General features: G+C 32.7%; 7 protein-coding genes across 7 annotated transcripts; 4 read left to right on the top strand and 3 right to left on the bottom strand.

The window, feature by feature from the left end:
* Positions 1–320: 320 nt before the first annotated feature.
* On the top strand, positions 321–2,372 carry PPL_07965 (uncharacterized protein; the record flags this gene model as incomplete). Its single annotated transcript, XM_020578798.1, has 1 exon — positions 321–2,372. The coding sequence occupies one exon, from the start codon at positions 321–323 to the stop codon at positions 2,370–2,372; it is 2,052 nt and encodes a 683-aa protein (XP_020431262.1).
* Positions 2,373–2,703: 331 nt separating this feature from the next.
* On the top strand, positions 2,704–7,294 carry PPL_07964 (RNA polymerase II core subunit; the record flags this gene model as incomplete). The annotated part of the gene is made up of 10 exons (XM_020578797.1): positions 2,704–2,725; positions 2,819–3,092; positions 3,405–5,226; positions 5,482–5,610; positions 5,723–5,992; positions 6,072–6,122; positions 6,204–6,341; positions 6,415–6,450; positions 6,884–7,009; positions 7,085–7,294. The coding sequence occupies 10 exons, from the start codon at positions 2,704–2,706 to the stop codon at positions 7,292–7,294; spliced, it is 3,078 nt and encodes a 1,025-aa protein (XP_020431261.1).
* Positions 7,295–7,425: 131 nt separating this feature from the next.
* pksB (short-chain dehydrogenase/reductase family protein) lies at positions 7,426–8,376 on the bottom strand (the record flags this gene model as incomplete). Its single annotated transcript, XM_020578796.1, has 3 exons — positions 7,426–7,878; positions 7,964–8,185; positions 8,272–8,376. The coding sequence occupies 3 exons, from the start codon at positions 8,374–8,376 to the stop codon at positions 7,426–7,428; spliced, it is 780 nt and encodes a 259-aa protein (XP_020431260.1).
* Positions 8,377–9,852: 1,476 nt separating this feature from the next.
* On the top strand, positions 9,853–11,626 carry masA (malate synthase; the record flags this gene model as incomplete). Its single annotated transcript, XM_020578795.1, has 3 exons — positions 9,853–10,521; positions 10,594–11,293; positions 11,379–11,626. 3 exons carry the CDS (start codon positions 9,853–9,855, stop codon positions 11,624–11,626), a joined length of 1,617 nt encoding a protein of 538 aa, XP_020431259.1.
* A 55-nt stretch (positions 11,627–11,681) lies between these two features.
* Positions 11,682–14,134, bottom strand: PPL_07961 (N2227-like domain-containing protein; the record flags this gene model as incomplete). Its single annotated transcript, XM_020578794.1, has 9 exons — positions 11,682–11,685; positions 11,768–12,071; positions 12,160–12,263; positions 12,321–12,375; positions 12,459–12,497; positions 12,695–12,800; positions 12,888–13,124; positions 13,379–13,676; positions 14,115–14,134. The coding sequence occupies 9 exons, from the start codon at positions 14,132–14,134 to the stop codon at positions 11,682–11,684; spliced, it is 1,167 nt and encodes a 388-aa protein (XP_020431258.1).
* Positions 14,135–14,659: 525 nt separating this feature from the next.
* Positions 14,660–17,344, top strand: PPL_07960 (SulP family inorganic anion transporter; the record flags this gene model as incomplete). Its single annotated transcript, XM_020578793.1, has 3 exons — positions 14,660–14,951; positions 15,021–15,275; positions 15,351–17,344. 3 exons carry the CDS (start codon positions 14,660–14,662, stop codon positions 17,342–17,344), a joined length of 2,541 nt encoding a protein of 846 aa, XP_020431257.1.
* A 231-nt stretch (positions 17,345–17,575) lies between these two features.
* Positions 17,576–20,178, bottom strand: PPL_07959 (uncharacterized protein; the record flags this gene model as incomplete). Its single annotated transcript, XM_020578792.1, has 2 exons — positions 17,576–19,804; positions 20,155–20,178. The coding sequence occupies 2 exons, from the start codon at positions 20,176–20,178 to the stop codon at positions 17,576–17,578; spliced, it is 2,253 nt and encodes a 750-aa protein (XP_020431256.1).
* Positions 20,179–21,686: the final 1,508 nt, after the last annotated feature.

Below are 21,686 nucleotides of genomic sequence, written 5' to 3'. Positions count from 1 at the left end.
CTGAATTTTAAATAAAAGAAAACCATTTATTTAACATTTTATAAATGTATTAAAAAAAAAAAACTATTTATTTCTAGTGGAAACTAATGTTTGACAATGCGTTGATTATAATTTATTTTATTTTTTTGTTAATTTTTTGCAAACTTTAAATTTTGTTTAGATCTGCTATCATTAAACAAAAATGTTTTATTTTAATGATTTTATTTAAAATTTTGAACTTCTTTCAAATAAATGAAAAAAAACTCCAAAATAAAATTTTTTAATGTTTGTCGATCATATTCATTAATAAATTTTTGAAAGATGATTTTTTAGTTATAAAGATGAAAGAATTACAAAAACTATTACAACATAGGATTATAAACGATGTATTCCATACTTACTTATCTTATCCAACATGGAAAGAAGCAGTGGAGAAAGAAATATTGGTGAATAAATACTATATGGGCATGGATTACTATAATCAAAACGATCTTTTACAACCTGGTAGACCTAAATCTCGATTGTTGCTAAAGTTTGCAATGGTGTGTAAAGATTGGTACAACTATATTGTCAGTCATCTTTCCACAGGTTTCATTTATGCGGATTTTATGTTTGTAGCCAAACAAAAGATTGGAAAGAATCTATATACATTCCTTTCGAAACCAAAGAGTCTCTATCGTTACAACAATATAAAGACGCTATACTTGGATTGCTATTTAGGTGAAGTTCATCCTGGAGCTGGTCGAAATCTTGAGATTGCTCGTATCATCCAATGGGTATCGAAATTCACTGTGCTCGAGCGTGTCTTTGTCTCTACGGTCAGTTCAAGACTGGTCAAGCAACTGTTGGATCGATTCCCGAATATAAAGGTTGAGGTTGACATCTCGGAGACTGAATCTTGCGATGTCAATTCGATGGAAGAGGATCTGTCGAAATACGATCATTCACGATTGGAGTTTGTCTATTACAAGACATTGCCAATGACAAACCTGCAGGAATCTTTGAACGACAACATCAACGCGATATACAATCATATCAGAAAGTGGAGAGTCGATTACATCATATTCAATTACAAGAATGAACAATTGGAACCGAGAACACTCTTTAGGAATCGTTACAAGATGTTGTTGTTGATCAAAACGATCAAGAACGTGAAAATTGTCGATGACGTAGTCGATACATCGGAACTCAAGTGGGTAGTCGACAACAACAGTCATCTCGAATCTTTCAAAGCGTTCGTACCGTTAAGTCTGCTCGACTTCAAGCAACAAAGTAAGAACTACAAGGTACCACACCACGAGGAAGGCTGTCGATGTCAGGACTGGATCGATCCAGATGACCCTTACACACTTAGACTCAATCAAATCAATGAGAACGAACTTGGACATTTCCAGGTGTTCTGTGAAGCATTGGCGACCAACAAGACTCTAAAATCACTGACTCTCAAGAATCAATGTAGACAAATACATGAAGTTGCAACTGGACACAGTCTTTCACAAATGGCACTTCTGTCAGCGTCGGGTTTCTTGCGTAAAGCCTTGGCCGAAAACAACACACTCACTTTTCTCTCTATTTCATCTAGTATACTCGGTGATTCTTTCTTCAAGACGATGGCAACTGACAATCGAGCGATCACTCACCTCAAACTTACAGAAGTTCAACTCACCTTTACACTTGATAGTCTGACAGAGATGCTCAAACAAAATCACTCGATTACCAGTCTTAATATCAAGTATGAGGAGTACGACAAGAAACAAACATCACGAATCAGTCCTGCATGGGATTCATTCTGTAAAGTGTTGACAATCAGTACCACCCTTAAGAAACTGAGCATCGTCAGTATGGAGGCAAGATCAAACTTGAGATTTGGTAATGAAGATATTAAGTACTTGGTGCAAGAAAACCCATTGGCAGCAGCTCAGTGCAAATCATTTGGAAAGGCACTTGCCAGCAACCAATCAATAGAATCACTCACATTATCATGTCCATTATTCTCTGATTGCAAGGTACTCTACCAGTCAGAGTCACGAACCAATCAAACACTGAAAGAGCTTCGATTGAAAGACTGCACATTGGATCATTTCCTTGAGATGTCAAGGATGTTAAGAATCAATAGATCGATAACCAGACTTTCAATCTACTCTTTCAATGATTCTCAATCGTATGGTTACTTTTCAGAGGCATCTAGGAATAAATCAGCGATGGCCGATAAGATCATTCAATCAGTTGATACTTTTACAAAGGCATTGAAAACTCACCGTCTTTCAAAATTAACATTGGAGAACGAAGATTTTTTAGATTTAATTGACGAACAGATTATAGACATGTATGGTGACTTGACAGGATTCGATGAGATGGATTATTACACATTGGATTTTGATGTTGTGCCATAATAAAATCAATATTTTCTTTTTATATAACAACATTGTAAATGATAATAACATTTAAAATATCTTGATCTATTTGATTTATTCACTTTTAAAAATGAATTATTTATTTTTGAACAATTTGTACATACTCTTCCAAAAACAATATTGAGATTATAATAAAATTATTTACTAATTTTTAAATAGTTTTCCTTTATTTATACATTAGAGAGTTTTTGAAGAATATTAATCAAAATATTTATCATTTTTCTCACATTAGAAAGTGGAGGAGTCAACACCATTATTTTCGATTACTTGAATGAACACAAGCTGCTGTTGATGCTCAAATCAATCAAGAATGCCATATTCTCATCGACGTCGTCGATGTGTTGGAACTCAGATGGTTGTCGATACCAATGATCATGTCGAATAGTTTAAAGCGAGTGTACCGTTTGATTTATTCGACTACAAAGAACATTATGAAGCATCTCAACGAGGTACTTCGAGGATGCTAAGAGTGAATACATCGATAACCAGACTCTTGATCTACACTTTCCACGATAGAATAGTGAATACTTATTTCGATATCTCTGGATATTCGAAAGAATATACCGAGATGGCAGATAAGATCATGCAATCAGTAGGTTCATTTGTATCAACATTAAAAGTACATCGTCTGTCAAAGTTAACATTAGAATCCTCTGCCTTTTCAAATATGATTGAACAAGAGATTTACATAGATCTATGGTGACTAAACAGTATTTGACATTACAAAAGCTTAATTCATATTAAATTTTTACACAATATCATAATTATTTATTATATCTCTCTTTTTAATAACAAATAAAGAATAATATTTTTTTAACAAACATCATTCAAACTGAGTTTGTGAAATTTAGAAAAAAAAAAAAAAAATTTTGATATTGGGTAACAAAACATATTTATAGAAAGTTTAAAAACATAATCATTAAATTAAATCGATAAATATTTTAAAAGATAGATAGATAGATAGATAACCAAGATTATTTATTATATATTCAATAAAGATTATCGTTGTAGGAGTTTAAAAGAATTTATTGAAAACTATCCAAAGAGTTATGATGGATTAGAGTATTTCAAGACAAGTGTTATTATGCCAGGTAGTCCTGGTTCTCAACTTATGTTGCAAATGGCTTTGGTTTGTAAAGAATGGTACAATTATATTTCCAAAGAGATTTCTATTGAATTCTTTTGCGAATTCGTTCCCCTTGAAAGTAAAGACAAGGATTCAGTTGTCAGCGAATACCTTCTTTCAGGTCCGAAATGTTTATATCAATATAATGGTATAAAGACAATCTACTTGGATTGCCTTGATGTTGGTTATGATAATGCTGACTGTTCAAGACTCGTAAAATGGATTGCCAATTTCAAGAATCTGGAGAGATTGGTTATCAATACAACAAGTCCAAGAATGGTAAAAGTAATACTCGATACGTTGGGAGATCTAAAGGTTGAAGTCTACGTTGGGGAGCAATCACGAGAAGCCATTAAGATGACCGATGGTGATTTGTCAATGTTTGATCACTCTAGACTAGAGTATGTATACTACAAGACACCAGATTTTCCACAAGTACTTGGAACACACAAGAGTACCACTGGCAATGACGGCAACGATAAACTTGAAATTGTTTATTCCCATATCAAGAGATGGAGAGTTGATAACATCCTATTCGACTATCGGCTTGCATCAAAGAATGGAGCAGGTGACTTGATCGACTATACCGGTCTTCTAGAGATCAAATCACTTTCACATATCAAGATAGTCAACAGTATGTCTGGATTTAGATTCCTGCCAGGTGTTGTCGGAAATGCCTCCAACATCCAGTCATTCAAAGCATATATACCAGTACATTTTCATATAGGTGTCGATGAACTTCTTGAGTGGAATAAATTTTGTTTGGAACTGAGATCCAATAAGACTCTAAAGACACTCTCACTCAAGAACAAGGGTAGAAAAGACAAAAAGGATGGTGAAGAGCCAGATGTACATGATCTTACGGAGAATATGGGCAGAGGATTTGCAGCGTTTCATTTCTATAGCGCTTTGATATCTAATAATACGCTCAGCTCTCTTACTGTCACAAGTAGATTGGTTGGATTGGAATTCTATATGATTCTCACCAAGACTAATCGATCGGTATCACATCTAAAACTGACAGAGTGTAAATTGTCTTGCCATCTCTATCATCTTAGAGAATTGATTCAGCAGAACAAGTCGATCACCAGCCTGACTCTCAAGTATGACGAATTCGATAACAAGTCCAAAAGAGGAGTCTGCAAGGATTGGGATCTGTTCTGTGTCGAGTTGGCAGCCAACACCTCGATTTCAACGTTAAAGATTGAGAGTATGGAATCGCGATCGAACCAAAAACAGGCCAAATACTTTATTGCACAGACCAACGCATTTCCAGAGGATCAAACGAAAACATTTGGTTTGGCCATCGGTGATAATAAAGCGATTCGGTCACTCTCGATCGGTTGTAAGCTACTCTCAAGCAGTCAGCTATTCTATCGATCGTGGTCGGAATCCAATCAAACCATTAGAGCACTCCGAGTTAGAGACTGCGATCTTAATCATCTCTTTGAGATATCGAGAATGTTAAAACACAACCACTCTATTAACACGCTAAACATATACTCCGTCTATGACCGATCGATGGACTACTACTTTGCATGTAGTACTAAAGTTGATACCGTAAAAGTAGCCAACAAAATTGTTAGAGTCGTAGATTCGTTGATCAAAGCACTGGAAATACACCGACTCTCTGCAATGACAATGGGTAATCATTACTTTTCACATGTACTATGTGAATGCTTACACAATAATGACATAGCATCGATTGTATCTTTTAATAATATTCTTTATATTAAATTTGAATAATAATATTTTTTGAAAACATATTAGATAAATAAATATAAATAGATCTATCTATTTGCACACACAACAAAAAGTTCAAAGAGTTAAAAAATTTTTGCTGTTATTTTTTTTTTGATTTTTTTGAATGTTTTTTTTTTTGAATTTTTTAAAATTTTTTTTTTTAAATCTTTAAATTAATGGTACAGTTTGTTCTTTGATTCATTTCCTTATTATATTTAGAGTTGTTTAAAGATGTTTTATCATGTAAGATCATCTCATCTAATCTCATCTCATCATGTCATATCATCTTACATTGAAAGAAAAGAAAAGAAATTAATTTCGACATTGATTTATATTTCAAAAGACGATGTGATCATAAATATGTGAAAGCACTTCAATTTAACTATATTTATCTAGATTTGTAGATGAAATAATAAGTAAAGAAAGTTTGCTAATTATTGATATCAATTTATATTTTTAGCTCACATTGGAAAGAGATTTACATATACATCCAAAACATTGTGGACCCAATTTATATGCTATAGCATCGGAACAACTACATAGTGAAGTCGAAGGTACATGCTCTGGTAGATATGGTTTCATCATTACCATCACCTCTGTAGATTTCGTATCGAGAGGTAAGGTATTGGAATCAACCGGATACGTCGTACTCCCAGTAAAATATAGAGCTATCATTTTTAAACCATTCAAAGGTGAAGTACTTGATGCCGTTGTCACTAAAGTAACAAATGTACGTACATTATATAACTAATTATTATTACTATATAAACTTATATACTTATACTACTTACTTTTATTTACTTTTATAGCTTGGATTCTTTGCAGAGGCAGGACCATTAACCATTTTTGTATCTACACATGTAAATATTGAAATGATGATAATGATTACTTTGAGCTAACGCGTTAAGAGTTCAGAAACTAACAATATTGTTAACTTTTAGCTTATACCAACTGATATGCAATTCGATGCACAAAGTGCAAATCCATGCTTTATCTCTGACGATGGCTCATCAAAGATTAGTAAAGACAACGAAGTTAGATTACAGATTAAAGGAACAAGAGTAGATGCTACAGAAATTGTAAGATTACAATATATAATGTAAGGTTCAAATTTAATTATAACTAACAACGATATCATTTGTTTTCAAACAGTTTGCAATTGGATCAATTAGAGAGGATTATTTAGGTGTTATTGGTTAAGGCATTCATCAAGATTCTTGAACAACATCGAAAAAAACAAGAGAAGAAAAGAAAAGAAAACTAATAACCAGATAAGCAAAAACAAATCTAAAAACAACCAAAAAAGAAAACCTATAATAAATATATAAGATATATATATGTTTGTATAATGTACATTATAATTCAGTCTTTAATTTAAGAATATTAATAGCATGCTATTAATCAACAACAATATCAAGATTGTTATTTTTTTTTTTTTTTTGAGGTCTATCGCGATTAATTATAAAGTGAACCAATGATCTTGATCCAATTGGTTAAGTTGATCAATGACGGGTATTATGTATAATTTAATTGTTTGTTTGTTCATTTTTAAAAAGTTAGTTTTTTTAAAAATTTTCTGGTATCTAGAATTATGACAGGTAAAATTTATTTATTTGTTTAGTTCAAGATGTTATCATATTTAATCGTTATAATAATATCTGTTATATTTGGATTCTCTCTATCTTATTATAATGTACATCAGTTAATATTGACATCGATTTTAGATATACCTTTGCTTAGTCATAAAGTAAGAGATATATAGATAACTATGCGATATTATCTTTAAATGAAAATAACAAACACTAACAAAAAAATAATCTAGAGAATGATAGCAGGTGTAATAGGTGGTCAGTTAGTATTCTATTTTCTCATATTCTATTATCCACTGTCTAGAATCGTGAACAAGATGATCAAGTTTGACGAACAGTATCAAGATGAATACAATCAATACAAGATAGCAAGCATCAACTCGATATACAGCAACAAAAACAATAATTTCAATAATAACTATCATATCAATAAGAAGATATAGATATATAAATATAAATGTATATAATATTTAAAACAAAACCATCATTCATTTGATAATAATAATGTTTATTAAAAGAAAAAAAGAAAAAGTAATTAAATAATAATAGAATGGGATTGTTATTTTATATTTTTTTAAACTCTGTGAATTACAGTAGTTGAAGCTTGATTATTGGCCATTGTTTCGATTGTGGTGATCTGAACGTGCTCTGGTCTCGATGCAGCGTAGTAGATGTTGTCAGCGATGTCATCGGGAGTCAATGCGTCGATACCCATATATGGTTTCTTGGCCTTCTCAACGTCACCACCGAATCTGATGACAGAGAATTCGGTCTCAACCAAACCTGGACAGACGTTGGTGACACGAATCTTGGTGGCAACAACCTCCTTTCTAACGATGTCAGAGAATGCATTGACAGCTGCCTTTGATGCACAGTAGATACTTCCATTGACGTACCAGTGGTTACCTGCAATACTACTGACATTAAAGATATGTCCTGTATTACGCTTGATCATATCGGGCAAGAAGCTACGAGTAACTCTGAATACTCCTTTGACATTGGTATCGATAACTCTATCGATTTCATCCTATTAATTAAATCATTATAATAGTCTATTAATAAACAACATTCTATTATTATTATTTATTATTATTATTATTATTTTTACTTACATTACTGATGTTTGAAACTGGTTCTGAACCTAAAGCTAGACCGGCATTGTTGATGAGAATGTCGATGTTCTTAAGTTCTGTTGGAAGTTTTGTGACCATATCGTTGATGGATTCACTTGAGGTTACATCACACTCCATTGCGAAAACCTTTGCCTTTGATTCACTATTCTCCAAATTTCTCTTTATTTCATTTAACTTGTCGATTCTTCTACCTAAAATGATCTAATGATAGTGAATAGTAATTAATAAATCACATGTGATTCAAAAAATTATTATAATAAATATAAATAAACAAAGATAATACATACAACATGATTACCATTTTGATGAAAGATCTTTGCACATGACTCACCAATACCAGATGATGCACCTGTACTGTTTGTTTCATTGAAGTTGAAATGATGAACATTCATTGTCAATGTTAGTAAGAAGAATAGCGCTATTGAACTCAACTAACATATCAAAACATACATTAAAACTACTTTATTTGTAAGTTGTCTGAACATGCTTAATAAATTAGATTGTAAAACTAATAGATGTAGATAATAGAGAATAGTGAAGGTAGTCGGTGTTTAATTTAACTAACAAATATCTGAAAAATAAAATTTTTGTCTCAAAAAATAATTAAAATAAAACATCAAATCAATAATAAATTGTTCTTTGTTTTTTTTTCAAGGCTAATAAATAAAGGACTTCAATCAATGAATATTAAAACAAATAAATCATTATTTATTTATTTATATTATTAGTAACAAAAGAATGATTGATTTTTGAATAAATAAATGATAAAGAAAAAAAAAGAATAAATAATTCATGGTTCGGATCGCTTTAGGAAATTTATGACATTCCTACCGGTTTTTGAAAAAAATCATCATAGGAGTTTGTAGGGTTGGGTGTTTTTTTTTTAATGTATTTGTGTGTGTGTTGAATATGTGTGTATGATTTTAATAGTTTGTTTTTTAAAAAATGCAAACATAATAATCTTTTTAAGGAAATTAATATCACATTAATTTACTGATTTATCCGTGTTGTGGTAAATTTATTGTGAAAAAAATATCGTCCTCAACTTTTTTTAATTAAATTTTTTTGAAGATGACTTTTTTTTTTGTTATTTACTACATTTTTTTAAAAATTTTATTATAACCATTGTTTTTTATTATTAGTGTGACTGTTCTTTCAGTTTATAGAAACAATTTGTTTGTTTATAGATTATCTATAAACACTATATCAAACATTATTTATTTGACATATTAAATTAAAGAAAAGTAAAGTAAATCAATAATTATTTATTTTATATTTTATTCACTTACAAATTTATTGACTTTTAAAAAAAATAAGTAAGTGATTATAATTATCTTTGTTGTATAATTTATAAAAAATTGTAAATGTGTTGCAATATTTAAAATTTCATAGGATAATTTACAAAACTTTCAAATTTCCTCCCCCTTTTTACACCTTGTTTCCCCAATAAAACTATTTTCGTATTGATGATTTATGAAATAAAAAATTAATACCCAATTAATATCCAATCTCAATCATTTTTTTTTAATTTTTAATTAAAATTTTATTATAGTTATAATACAACATTACATACATAAAAATAATACAATTACAGTATTTGTGGTAGTTGTCAAACACAATCTATCTGCAATCTAAAATAACCCTCAGATTGTAGACATCTACACTCAAATTTTTTTCATCCCACCTCCATCTTTATTTTTCACACAATAAAAATTCACAATTCACAATTCACAATTCAAAAAAAACAAAGATATTTATTTTTAAATAATTTTATTCTATACTTTTAATATTAATATTGTTTATTGTTATAACAATCATTTCATATAGCATAGTTTAGTTATAATTTAAATTATATATATTATATATAAATGAATTCAAATCTTAGAGATCTTGAAATTAGAGGAGCACCATTCGAAGAGTCTCGTCGTATTCTTACACCTGATGCTTTGGTTTTCTTGGTGCAATTGGAGCGTCGCTTCGGTGGTGTCAGACGTGATCTCTTGGCAAAGCGTAAGGAGCGTCAGTTGGAGTTGAATCGTGGTGTTCTACCAGACTTCCTTCCACAGACCGCCAGCGTTAGAAGTGGCAGCTGGCGTTGTGCACCAGTGCCAGCCGATATCCAAGATCGTCGTGTCGAAATCACTGGTCCCACCGACCGTAAGATGGTGATCAATGCACTCAACTCTGGTGCCAAGGTATTCATGGCCGACTTTGAAGATGCCAATTGTCCAAACTGGGCAAACTCTATCACTGGACAACAGAATATGATCGATGCCAACCGTCGTACCATCAGCTACACCTCACCCGATGGAAGACAATACAACTTGAAAAAAGAGGTTGCCGTACTCTTTGTTCGTCCAAGAGGATGGCATCTCGATGAAGAGCACATCTACATTGACGGACGTCCAATGTCTGGTTCACTCTTTGACTTTGGTCTCTACCTCTTCCACAACCACAAGATTCTAGCTGACAGAAGATCAGGTCCATACTTTTACCTTCCAAAATTAGAGAGTCACTTGGAAGCAAGACTTTGGAATGTAAGTGATCACTATTATAATATGTCCAATAATAAATGAAAACTAACCAAATATTAATTTAACACGATCTAGGATGTATTTGTATTCTCACAGAAATATTTGAATATGCCAAATGGAACTATCAAGGCAACAGTTCTCATTGAAACTATTTTGGCATCTTTCGAAATGGATGAGATTTTATATGAACTTAGAGATCACTCTGCTGGTTTGAATTGTGGACGTTGGGACTATATCTTTAGTGTCATCAAGAAGTTCAATCAGCTTCCACAGTTTGTCTTGCCGGATCGTTCAAAGGTTACAATGACATCGCCATTCATGGAGGCATATGTAAAGTTGTTAATTTACACCTGTCATCGTAGAGGTGTTCATGCAATGGGTGGCATGGCTGCACAGATCCCAATCAAAGACAACAAGGCTGCCAATGACGCTGCCATGGAGAAGGTCAAGCAAGATAAGCTTAGAGAAGTCAAATTCGGACATGACGGAACATGGGTTGCACATCCTGCACTCATCCCAATTGCACTCGAACAATTCAATACCTACATGAAGACACCAAACCAAATCGCAAACATCCCAACCAACCCAGGTATCACCGCCAAGCATCTACTCAACGTTCCACCAGTATCGCCAGGCGATATCACCGAGGATGGAATCAGATCAAACATTATCGTAGGTGTAGAGTACATCGATGCCTGGTTGAACGGTAACGGTTGTGTACCAATCAACTATCTCATGGAAGATGCTGCTACCGCTGAAATCTCTAGATCTCAAAGTAATTATCCTATAGATATCACGATATTCATTTACTATTTTTATATTAACTGACCGACTGATTTGTTTCTTATTATTAATTTTAGTTTGGCAATGGATTAGACATCATTCAAAGCTACCAAATAATCAACCAATTACAATTCAATATATTGATGGTGTATTGAGAGATATTGAGAATAAGGTATTCTCAAAATCGAAATCACAAACCATCAAGCATGCCACCTCAATCTTTTATACATTAATTTCATCACCAGAGTTCATTGATTTCTTGACACCATCAGCATACAACTACATTGTCAAACAAGAAAGAGTTGCACAACAACCAAAACTTTAAATTTATTATTATAAAAAAACAAAAAAAAAAGAAAGAGTTTTAAAACTTTATAATTTTAGCTATTTATATAAACTATATTTTTATTATTACCTATACTATTCTATTCTATACTATTCTATTCTATTCTATTCTATTATTTGCCTCTTTACAGCAACAAAGAATTGACATTTATAAACCACTTTCATTAGTGATGTCTTGTTTGAGGTATATTCAGTCTCTCTAAGTGACTCTGATAGTATTTCGAATCCACTGTTTGTAATGACATGCCTGAGTTGTTCGTAGCTCAGTTCGATCGAGTCTTTGTGGTCGGCGTAATGATACAACAAAGGTCCAAAGTTTATCCAATAACCACCGACCTTTAACATCTTCGAAATACACTCTATATATTCAACTATATTTCTAGCTGTATCAATAAAGAAACATGTACAAACTGAATCCCAATGATCTAAATAAATAAATAATAAAATAATATTAATAACAACTCTTTATCTATCTCGGTAAACTGAAATTAAACATTTATCATATCATCATACTCTCTTCTATTGATTTTGTAAAATCACCAGCAACCATTGAGAATTCAATATTTTCATCTCTTGGAATCATTTCCGATGGTAATACATCTGGTATCTTTATATTTCTTAACTATCATCGAAGATTAGATTGTCCTGTTAGTTTATAAACTAGATAGATTTACTTTACTGTATAATGAGTTTGAATACAAACTTGATCTATATCTCTGAGTACATTAACTGATTGGTGTATGAATGGATAAATAGTAAACTCATCTGTTTTTGTTGTTCTAATTGAAGTTAGTTATTGAGTTGATAATTACATTCGATCGATCGATCAACTACTATTTCAACAATATTTACTTGTTTAAAATAAAACTAGATGACAATAACATAAAGTATGAAAACTCTATTCCTTGACATGAGAATCCCCTTGATACTACCTCCAGACATAATCTACCTAGACCAGCCCCCTTATAAGGGTAGATAGATAATACAAATCAAATTAGATATCTCAAAATTATGGATTTACAATATATATATAAGTGTGTATGTATACTTACAGGACAATACACTCTTATAGAGGCTCTCGATTCTTTTTGTGGATAAAGTCTCTCAAGTTCCTCCAATATCGGTAGGAATGTAAGATCTCTTTCTCTTTTACCCTAGTAAAGATGAAGTGTTGAATATGAATAGTTAGTCAAATCTGTTACATAACATTTTGCTTGCAGAAATATTAACTAGATAAGTACCTCTAAACTCCATTCTCTTGCAAATTGTCTTAGTGTACTCTTGACCTTATCGATCTGTCTAGGATTTGGAATACTATTAATAAGAGATTGTTCTTCAAGTTGTGGGATTGGTGAAGTCGACTTGTCCAACATGAAAACTTGGTTACACTCTTGTCCAACCTTCATTAAAAAGTTAGAATTTCCAATGGATGCTTGTTTCAATGCATTTAATTTATTTAAATAGTTTGGTAGTAGACTCTAGATTATAGAATAGTGAATAATAACATTATTATTATTATTATTATTTTAAAAAATCAATCATTAATAAAAAAAAAAAAGAATAAGTGATCATTGAAAGTAGTGATGAATCATAGTATACAATTGATTATTGATGATTATTGATTATTATTATATCATTTCATTTATCTTTACCATATTATCATTATTATTAGGTTAGATTAATTGATGATCTTATTAGATAATTTGTTGGATGATTGGTTGGTTGGTAGTACCTTTTGTTTATCAGTCAACTTTTCATTGTAATATTCAAGCATGTGTTCTACCCAATCGGAAGAGTATTCCTTATAATTAAAGAATGCATCGACTACCTCTTTGAAATGTTTTATTTCTTCTACATCTGTTTCTACATCATTCTCCTCGTCAGCATCCATCATCTCATAGTTATCATCATCATCGTGATCATCGTGACCGTGACTATGATTGTGGCTATGACAATGACTATGATCATGGCTATGACTCAAATGTGACATTTGATCTTTCTCTATTCTATACATACGATCGTCGTACAACCTAATTGTAAAAGAACTAACTAATTATAACAAGTGTTTAGGTCTTCTGTGTGTGATTTGAAAAAAAACAAATAAACACCAATAAGGCGATGTTATTTATTTTGTCGTTTTTTTTTTTTTTTTTTTCTTCAATACTTAAGTTTTTTTTCTTTTTCTTTTTTTTTTTTGTCTATAAATAACTTATAAATATATTATTTGTCATTCAAGAATTAATTAGAAAATCTCTTCCTTTTATCCCAACAAAAGATATCTGTGGTTTTTTTTCTCTTTGATGATCACCAAAAATAACGGAGTGGTCGCAAAACATTCAAAAAAAAAAATCGCCCAATAATTTTTGAATGCAAAAAACAACAAAAAACAATCAAAATCAAACATGTTTAGTCTACCCAGGAAAGGAATTGCAAGTGGTTGTTGATTACAAAAAAAAATTTCTTCAAACCTCCATTTATTTTGTGTCATTTTGGCTAAGAAATAAATGTTTTATTTTTATTTTTTTTAATCTTACCAGTAATGTTTTACCAATATTTTGATTTTTTTTATTTTTAAAAAACTTTTACTTTTTTTTTTTCTTTGTTTTTTTGTTGATTCTCCCTTTTTTTTTCACCATTTTCACCACATTCACTAACTCACCCTAAAATCAATCCAATACGACAATTCAAAAAAACATCACTCACACAACCAAACAAATAATTATAATTTTATAACAACAGAACGCCACACCACACACAATTTTATTTGTTTATTCAAAAGTTAGATAAATAATATTATTATCTGTCTAACTTTAAAATTATTAAAGTTTATTTATTTTTTATATTTATTTATTGAATTTGATTCATTTAATCTATTAATCAAATTTAATTTTATCTAAAGATAAACTATTTATTTTATTTATATATTTATTTGTATCTCATAAATAAATTTAGTTTAGTTTAGGTTGTTTAGTTTGTAGTTTGTATTTATATATTTTTAGTATTAGTAAATATAATGGGAGGTCCTCCTTTCCAAAATAACAATAATAGTAATAGTGATGATAATAAAGGCAATGGTCAATCAACAGATACAAACGATTCCATATTGATTTCCTCGGATGATTTTTCAAGATCAAATTTAGAGTCAAATGATTTAATCAGCAACAAAGATGGAGTCATCTCTCCAGAGACAATTGTCTTTGAAGATAGAAACTATGGAATGACCTCACCTCTAGTATCACCAAACTTAAATGAAGGCATTTCACATACACCACAATACACTAGATATTTAGAAATTGTTGAAAAAGGTAAAAAAAAAAAAAAACAAAAAATGTTTCATTTTTAAAACCATCTAACAATTTATTAAATATTATTAGCAACTGGATACATTTCAAAGGCATTGGATTTGGTTGAACATAGAACACCAGAGCAAAGAAAAGAATGGGAGGAACACAACACTGAATTCTATACAAGATTATATGAAAAGAGCAATGGTGAGGATATGGAGGAAATAAAGTCCAATTTGTACCAAACTTGGGCTCATGAGATAGAAGAGAAGTTTGTAAAGTATGCCGGCTTTGAGGGTTATGAAATCTTTAAATATTTAAGAATGTCATATCAAGTATTATATGGTTAGTATCATCTATCAATCAATTAATTTATTATCAAAGTAATTAACTAACCGGTTATATAAAAATTTTCTTTAGATTCCGATAGAAAGATTAAAGAAACAAAGATTACACCAAAAGTTACTATTAGACATAAGGAGAAATATGATTTCGATGCACCAAGTTCATCACCAGACCTACCAAAACCAAAATCTAGAAATATATCTGATCGTTTAAAATATGCCGCTCAAAAGATGACAAAGTTTTTGAAAACTAAAGGTCTGATCGTAAAGAAATTCCTTCGTAGAAAGTTCACTTTGATCGACTTGATCACTACCTACAAGAAAGAGTATCTTCAAAACGATATTAGTGTTGGTATTTCCTCGGGTACTATGATCATTCCACAGTCTATGGCCTATGCTTTCTTGGCCGGTCTCCCACCCATCCAAGGATTGTACACCGCATTCATTCCGGCGGCGATCTACTGTTTGTTTGGATCGTCTAGACATCTTGCAGTAGGACCACTCGCTCTCATGTCGATTATGGTTGGTGCTGCCGTCCAGGGTCAAGAACCAAAGGATAACGATCAATACATTTCCTATGCCAATTTGCTTGCACTGATGGTCGGTGTCAACTATCTGCTCATGGGATTCCTACAGCTCGGTTATCTTATCAACTTTTTGTCACGTCCAGTTCTCAGTGGTTTCACATCGGCTGCAGCCATCATCATTATTCTCAGTCAGGCGAATTCCCTATTTGGCATTAAAGGTGATAATCAGCCGTATGCCTGGAAGTATTTCTATGAGATTGCTAAAGGTCTGCCCGAAACACAGTGGATTGCCGTGGTCATGGCAATAGGTTGTTTCACGCTACTCTACGTATTTAAGAATTACTTTAAGACGATACCTAAAACAACGATTCCAGTTCCCGCACCACTCATTCTTGTAGTGCTAGGTTTGATCATCTCCTTCTTTGCCGACTTTGAAGGTAGAGGATTGGCACTTGTAAAAGAGATTCCTTCATCTCTTCCATTCCCATTTGGTTCTTGGCAATCGATTAGTTTCGACGTAGCACTTTCACTCTATAAGGAAGCGCTTGTCATTCCGGTGATTGGTTTGATCGAGACTGTCAGTGCAGCAAAGGCCGCCGCCAACAAATGTAAATATGATATCAGTATGGGTAATGAGTTGACTGCTCTCGGTATGGCAAATCTATTCAGTTGGGTGTTCCAAGGTTACCCTTGTGCAGGTGCATTCGGTAGAACCTCGTTGCATATGTCATCCGGTGCCAAAACACAATTGACAACCATCGTTTCCGTTGTGGTCGTCGGTCTCACCCTGTTGTTCTTGACACCAGTATTCTACTACCTCCCGAAGGTAGTGTTGGCAGCAATTGTTATTTTCGCAGTCAGTCAACTCATCGATTTGGAAGAGGTACAGAATCTCTGGAGAATCAACAAAATCGACATGTTGTTGCTTCTCGTTGCTTTCTGGACAACTATAGTGTTGGGAGTCCAACCAGGAATTGCAGTTTCAGTTATTCTCTCGTTGGTGTTGGTCATTTACCAGAGTTCACGTCCCAACTGTTATATCGTTGGTCGTATCCCAGGTACCACAACCTACAACGACATTGACCTCTACCCAGAGGCGATCACCGAGAACAATGTCGTTGTCTTCCGTTTCGATGCACCGATCATCTTTTGTAATTCATACTATCTACGTAAGCAGCTCAAGAAGATCTATAAGAACGAAGACGATACAAAGAATGCCAACGTTTCAGCGATTGTTTTAGATTGTTCGTCGGTGACCAACATCGATTCCACCGGTGTCAAGTACCTCAAGGAATTGATTCGTGAGTTGGTCGACCTGAAGATTCCCATGTGTTTTGCCGATGTAAGACCAAATGTGGTGGAGTTACTCAAACTCTCTGGAGTCTACAGAGATCTTGGTGGAGATCATTTCTTTGTCAAGGTTCACGAGGCAGTTGTCATCGCACCGAAACTCACCATCCGTCCCATTGTCGAACCAAAGGCTGGATTAAAATTGAATTGTTTCAAAAAACGTCCAGATGGTGTTTATACCGAACTTTATTAAATTAATAAAATAAAATAAACTATATATATTTGTATTGAATAAAAAACAAAACAACTTTTTACTTTTCATAGAAAAATGTACAACACAATTCAGTGTGATGTGATTTAATAATAATAAATTGTTTAGTTATCAGGTTTGTTTGTTTGTTTGGTTTTTTTGATTTTTTACATTCTAGTAATTATTTAATAAATATATACTATCGCAAACATGTTTAAGAAATATTATATTATTTTATGTTGCAACGGATGACTCTAGTTTCAGTTTGGTGTTGGGTGGATCGTCGAAATGGATATCATCTTGTGAGAGTGATCGTTTTCTACCAATAAAGTTCAAATCAACTAGGTCCGTAGGCAGTACTGCAGCCAGAGGTTTGATTTCCATGGAGGATCGCCTGCTATTTGAATAGTATGGGTGAAGCAGTGGCAAAGAATTATCGACTAGTGGTGGACCGATATCGATGCCGCTCAGCAGTGATCCACTGTTTTTACGATCGGCGGTGAAGAGGAAGCTGTTCTTACGTTCCTGACCATACATGCCTCCAATACTGTTCTTTCTTGGCTCTGAGAAGTACATCATTGAGTAGGGATTACTGTTCTTTCTGTCCACCCAAGGATCAAAGTAATCGAAAGATCCAAGTCCACTTTTGTTTTGTTTGTCGTCGACACTGTCGATAATCGGTGTAATTGTATACTCTGGCACCTTGATATTGGGTGGCGGTTGTATAAATGGTATCGATACGTTCTGACTGTATTGCTCTTGTGTTGGTTTGATTTGGATCGATGGTAAGTTACTGTATGACGAAAGGTATTCTTTGTGACTGTTATTATTGCTATTGCTATTGGTCTGATTGGTAGTCTCCTCTGCAGTTGGAGGTAGTTTACTATGAGGTGCAGCAAAAGATGACAGAGGTACAACGATTGGAAGTAAACTGGGTGGTGATGATTCTTTGTGAATAGATGTTGCTGCTTCGCTATGAATACTACTGTTTGGTGAAGAGTCTACCGATTTAGTTGTTGTTGTTGTTGTCGTCGTCGTCATTTCTGATCTCGATTTTGGTGTTAGAGCAGAGTTACTATGTAAAATATCGTTGTTGCTGATTGTTGTTGTTGTTGGTGTTGAAGCAATGTTTGAGATGATTGCACTTCCACTACTACTCATACTGTTGGTGGTAGGTGATGTTTTCTTCTTTTGCTTCTTCTCTTTATCTCTTTCTTTTTCCTTCTTTGAGGAATCTTTCTTTGAGGAGCTTTCGCCATTCTTTTTCTTTGAAGTCTCTGATGATGTCTTTGGCGTGCTGGTGGACGATGATGAAGTGGTATCGAAAGCCTCTGCTGGAGACGACGACGATGAAGTGTTGGCAGATGAAGGTGGTAAAAATTTAGAGGGTATATTTGGTGTATATACAATTGAAAATGGCGCATACGACGAAGGTGGTAGCGGTAAATCCTGTGAAATTATTGTTGTGTTTGGGTGATAATGAAACAATGTTTTGTAGAACTGTGAAACAATTTTTTGCATATGTGTTTTACCATCGTTTTCTTCGTCGGTTGCTGGTGACAATGAAGCTGATGCCTCATCAACAAATGCAGCCGGCTCTGTCTTGTTAATTTGATGTTGGTTTGGTGGAATACGATATAGTGGTTGAGCGGTGGGTGTTGCAGTGGTTGGTTGTGGAGGTGGAGTGGATGCATATGCAGCTGCAGAGTGTGCCTGTAATGAAAATGGCTGTTGTCTGTGCATCTGTTGTTGTTGATGATGTTGCTGTGCCTGATGATGCTGCTGCTGTTGCTGTTGTTGTTGTTGTAGATTTAAATGTGTTGCGCCTGGAGGCAGCCAATATGAAACATTGGCAGGATATTGATATGGTGAAAAATTCGGATTGGTGGTAGTCTGTGGTGGAAGAGAATAAGTAGGTATACTACCAGGAGTCTGTAATGAAGCTGCTGCAGCGGCGGCTGCCTGCTGTTGGTGATGTATGAAATAAGGGTGGTGTGGATCCATCATTTCGGGTGGTATATGGTGAATCTGCTGTTGCTGCTGTTGATGTTGCTGCAGTTGTTGTTGGTGTGTAGCTGCCTGTTGTTGGTGATGTGTAGCCATTATCTTTGGAACACCAGACCATTGAGGTGCTTGTTGAATCATTTCCATTCGAATACCACTGCCTATTGCTGTATCATGAGGATGGCTGGAATGCAAGCTTGGGAGTGGATGTAGATGTGAATATAGTAAAGATGTATCGTTTAAATAAAGATTTGGTAAACTACCACTAAAATATGGAAGTGGATGATATTGTGAATGATTAGGTATTAGTTCGGAACCAGACAATTGTTTGGTTGCTAATGTTGAAGCTGAAGTTGTGTTTGAACCTGCTGTTGCTGTTGTTGCTGCTGATACGAAAACTGGTGGAGTAGATAAAGGAGAAGATGAATTTGAAATATTTCCTGTTTGTTGGTTCGTAAACTATGATATCAAATAATAAACAATAAATTAGTAACATAAATAACTTTTTTTTTTTTTTGAAAAAATAAATAAAATAAAAATATATATTTTAAACTAATTGTTTTTTTAAAAAAAAAAAAAACAACAACAACACAACACAAATAACTAACTAACTATATAATTAACACAAAAGAAGTCACCAGACAAAAATTAAAAATAGAGTAAAAATTTGAATCCAACTGAAAATGTTGTGCGAAACATTAAAAACATTTGGAAATAAATCAAAAGTTTTCAATTTAAAATTTTGTATACAAAAAAAAAGAAAACTATAAATAAATTAAACAATTAACAAAACAAAAAAAATCACTTACATTATTAAAGTGAGCAGGTATCATTTATCGAAAATATTGATTGATGAGATGATGGTGTTAATCAAAAATATAGTAGGTGGCGATGGCGTCAAGGTGTGTGGGGTGTAATTTAATGAGTGATTGGTATGATTTATGCTGATGAACTTTTTGCAATCTTAAGCTTCAACTGATAAGCTTGCTCTTGCGATTGTCTGTCTCTGTTAACAATGTGTAGCTTGTTTGTTGGTGCTATACTCTGTATAATATAACTACATAACCAAACAAACTAGTACAATGTAATCCACTCTGTTACTAATAAGTAGAAACAAGGTTCAAAAGTGATGATGTTGTTGGTTAGGTTTATGATTATTAATTTGGACTTTTCGTCAAACCAAACAACAAATGGCAATCATCAATCAAATCTCAGAGATAAATGAGGACAAAAAGTGGGTGAGTTTTTTTGTTTTTCAGTTGTGTTTTGATTTTGCTGATTGTGTTGTTGGTTTATCTGCTTTTTGGTGTATTTGTTTGAAGTTATTGTGAAGTTACTTGATTTCTTTATCGAATTTTATTGTTAAGTTTATTATCTCTTTGTTTGCTGCTTGTGTGTGTGATTGTTGTGGTTAAGGAGAACCAAGTTGTATATTAAATCATTTGAAAAGGTGAGGGTATGGATGTTGTTTGGTTTGGCGTGTGAGTAAATAAACAGACTAACCTCCAATCAACTTTACTTTTGCAATCAACAACAGTTGTTGAAGAAAAAAAAAAAAAAAAGGTAAAAATTGATTGAGTGTGTGTTTTTTTTTTTGGGATGCAGATGAAAATGATTAATGGGATGATGGCACATGCTCACTTTAGTGATGGTTTTTCTAAAATTTTTCATTCCAAACAATTAATTGTTTAGAAACAGTGCGAAATATTTGAATTTATCGATAAAAATCAAAATCAGAACTGTGTTTCAGGTCAAAACTATTTGAGAGAATGACTTTTTAAACTTGTGAATACTGGGACTTTTATGATTGTGATATTTCTACAGTAATGACTGTTTTTAAATATGAATAACTTGTTATGATTTTAAAATGTGAAAGAAAGGAGATTACTTTTTTTTTTTTTTTTTGTTTTTCTTTTTTTTCAAAATATCAGAAATTATTAGTTTCCTATGTTTTTGTTATTTAAAAATATAAATATCTAAACTTTGCTGTTTATGTTATTTTCTGTTCTGTTTTAATATGTTCTAAAATTGATTAAAAACAAGTTGTTTTTAGGTGAATGATTGTAGTACTAGTAGGATAGATATCAGTAAATAGATTGATGGATGGGAGTGTTGTTCTGACAGAGTAAGTAAATAAATATACTACTGAAAAAAAAAAAAGATATAAATAGGTTACTTTCTATGTTGATGATATGTAGTAGTAGTAGCAGCAGTGTAGTTGTTTTCTGGTTTGGCAAATGGAATGGTAATAGGTGGAGTGGAGCGATGTGATGTGTGAATAAGGTTTGAAAAATGAGAGAGAAAAGTAAACAAATAATTGAAAAGGAAAGAAAATAAAAGA

The sequence above is a fragment of the Heterostelium album genome (genome assembly GCF_000004825.1).
Source record: "Heterostelium album PN500 unplaced genomic scaffold PPL_scaffold8, whole genome shotgun sequence".
In the NCBI taxonomy this organism is placed as follows: Eukaryota; Evosea; class Eumycetozoa; order Acytosteliales; family Acytosteliaceae; genus Heterostelium; species Heterostelium album.
This window is presented reverse-complemented; position numbering and strand designations above follow the sequence as displayed.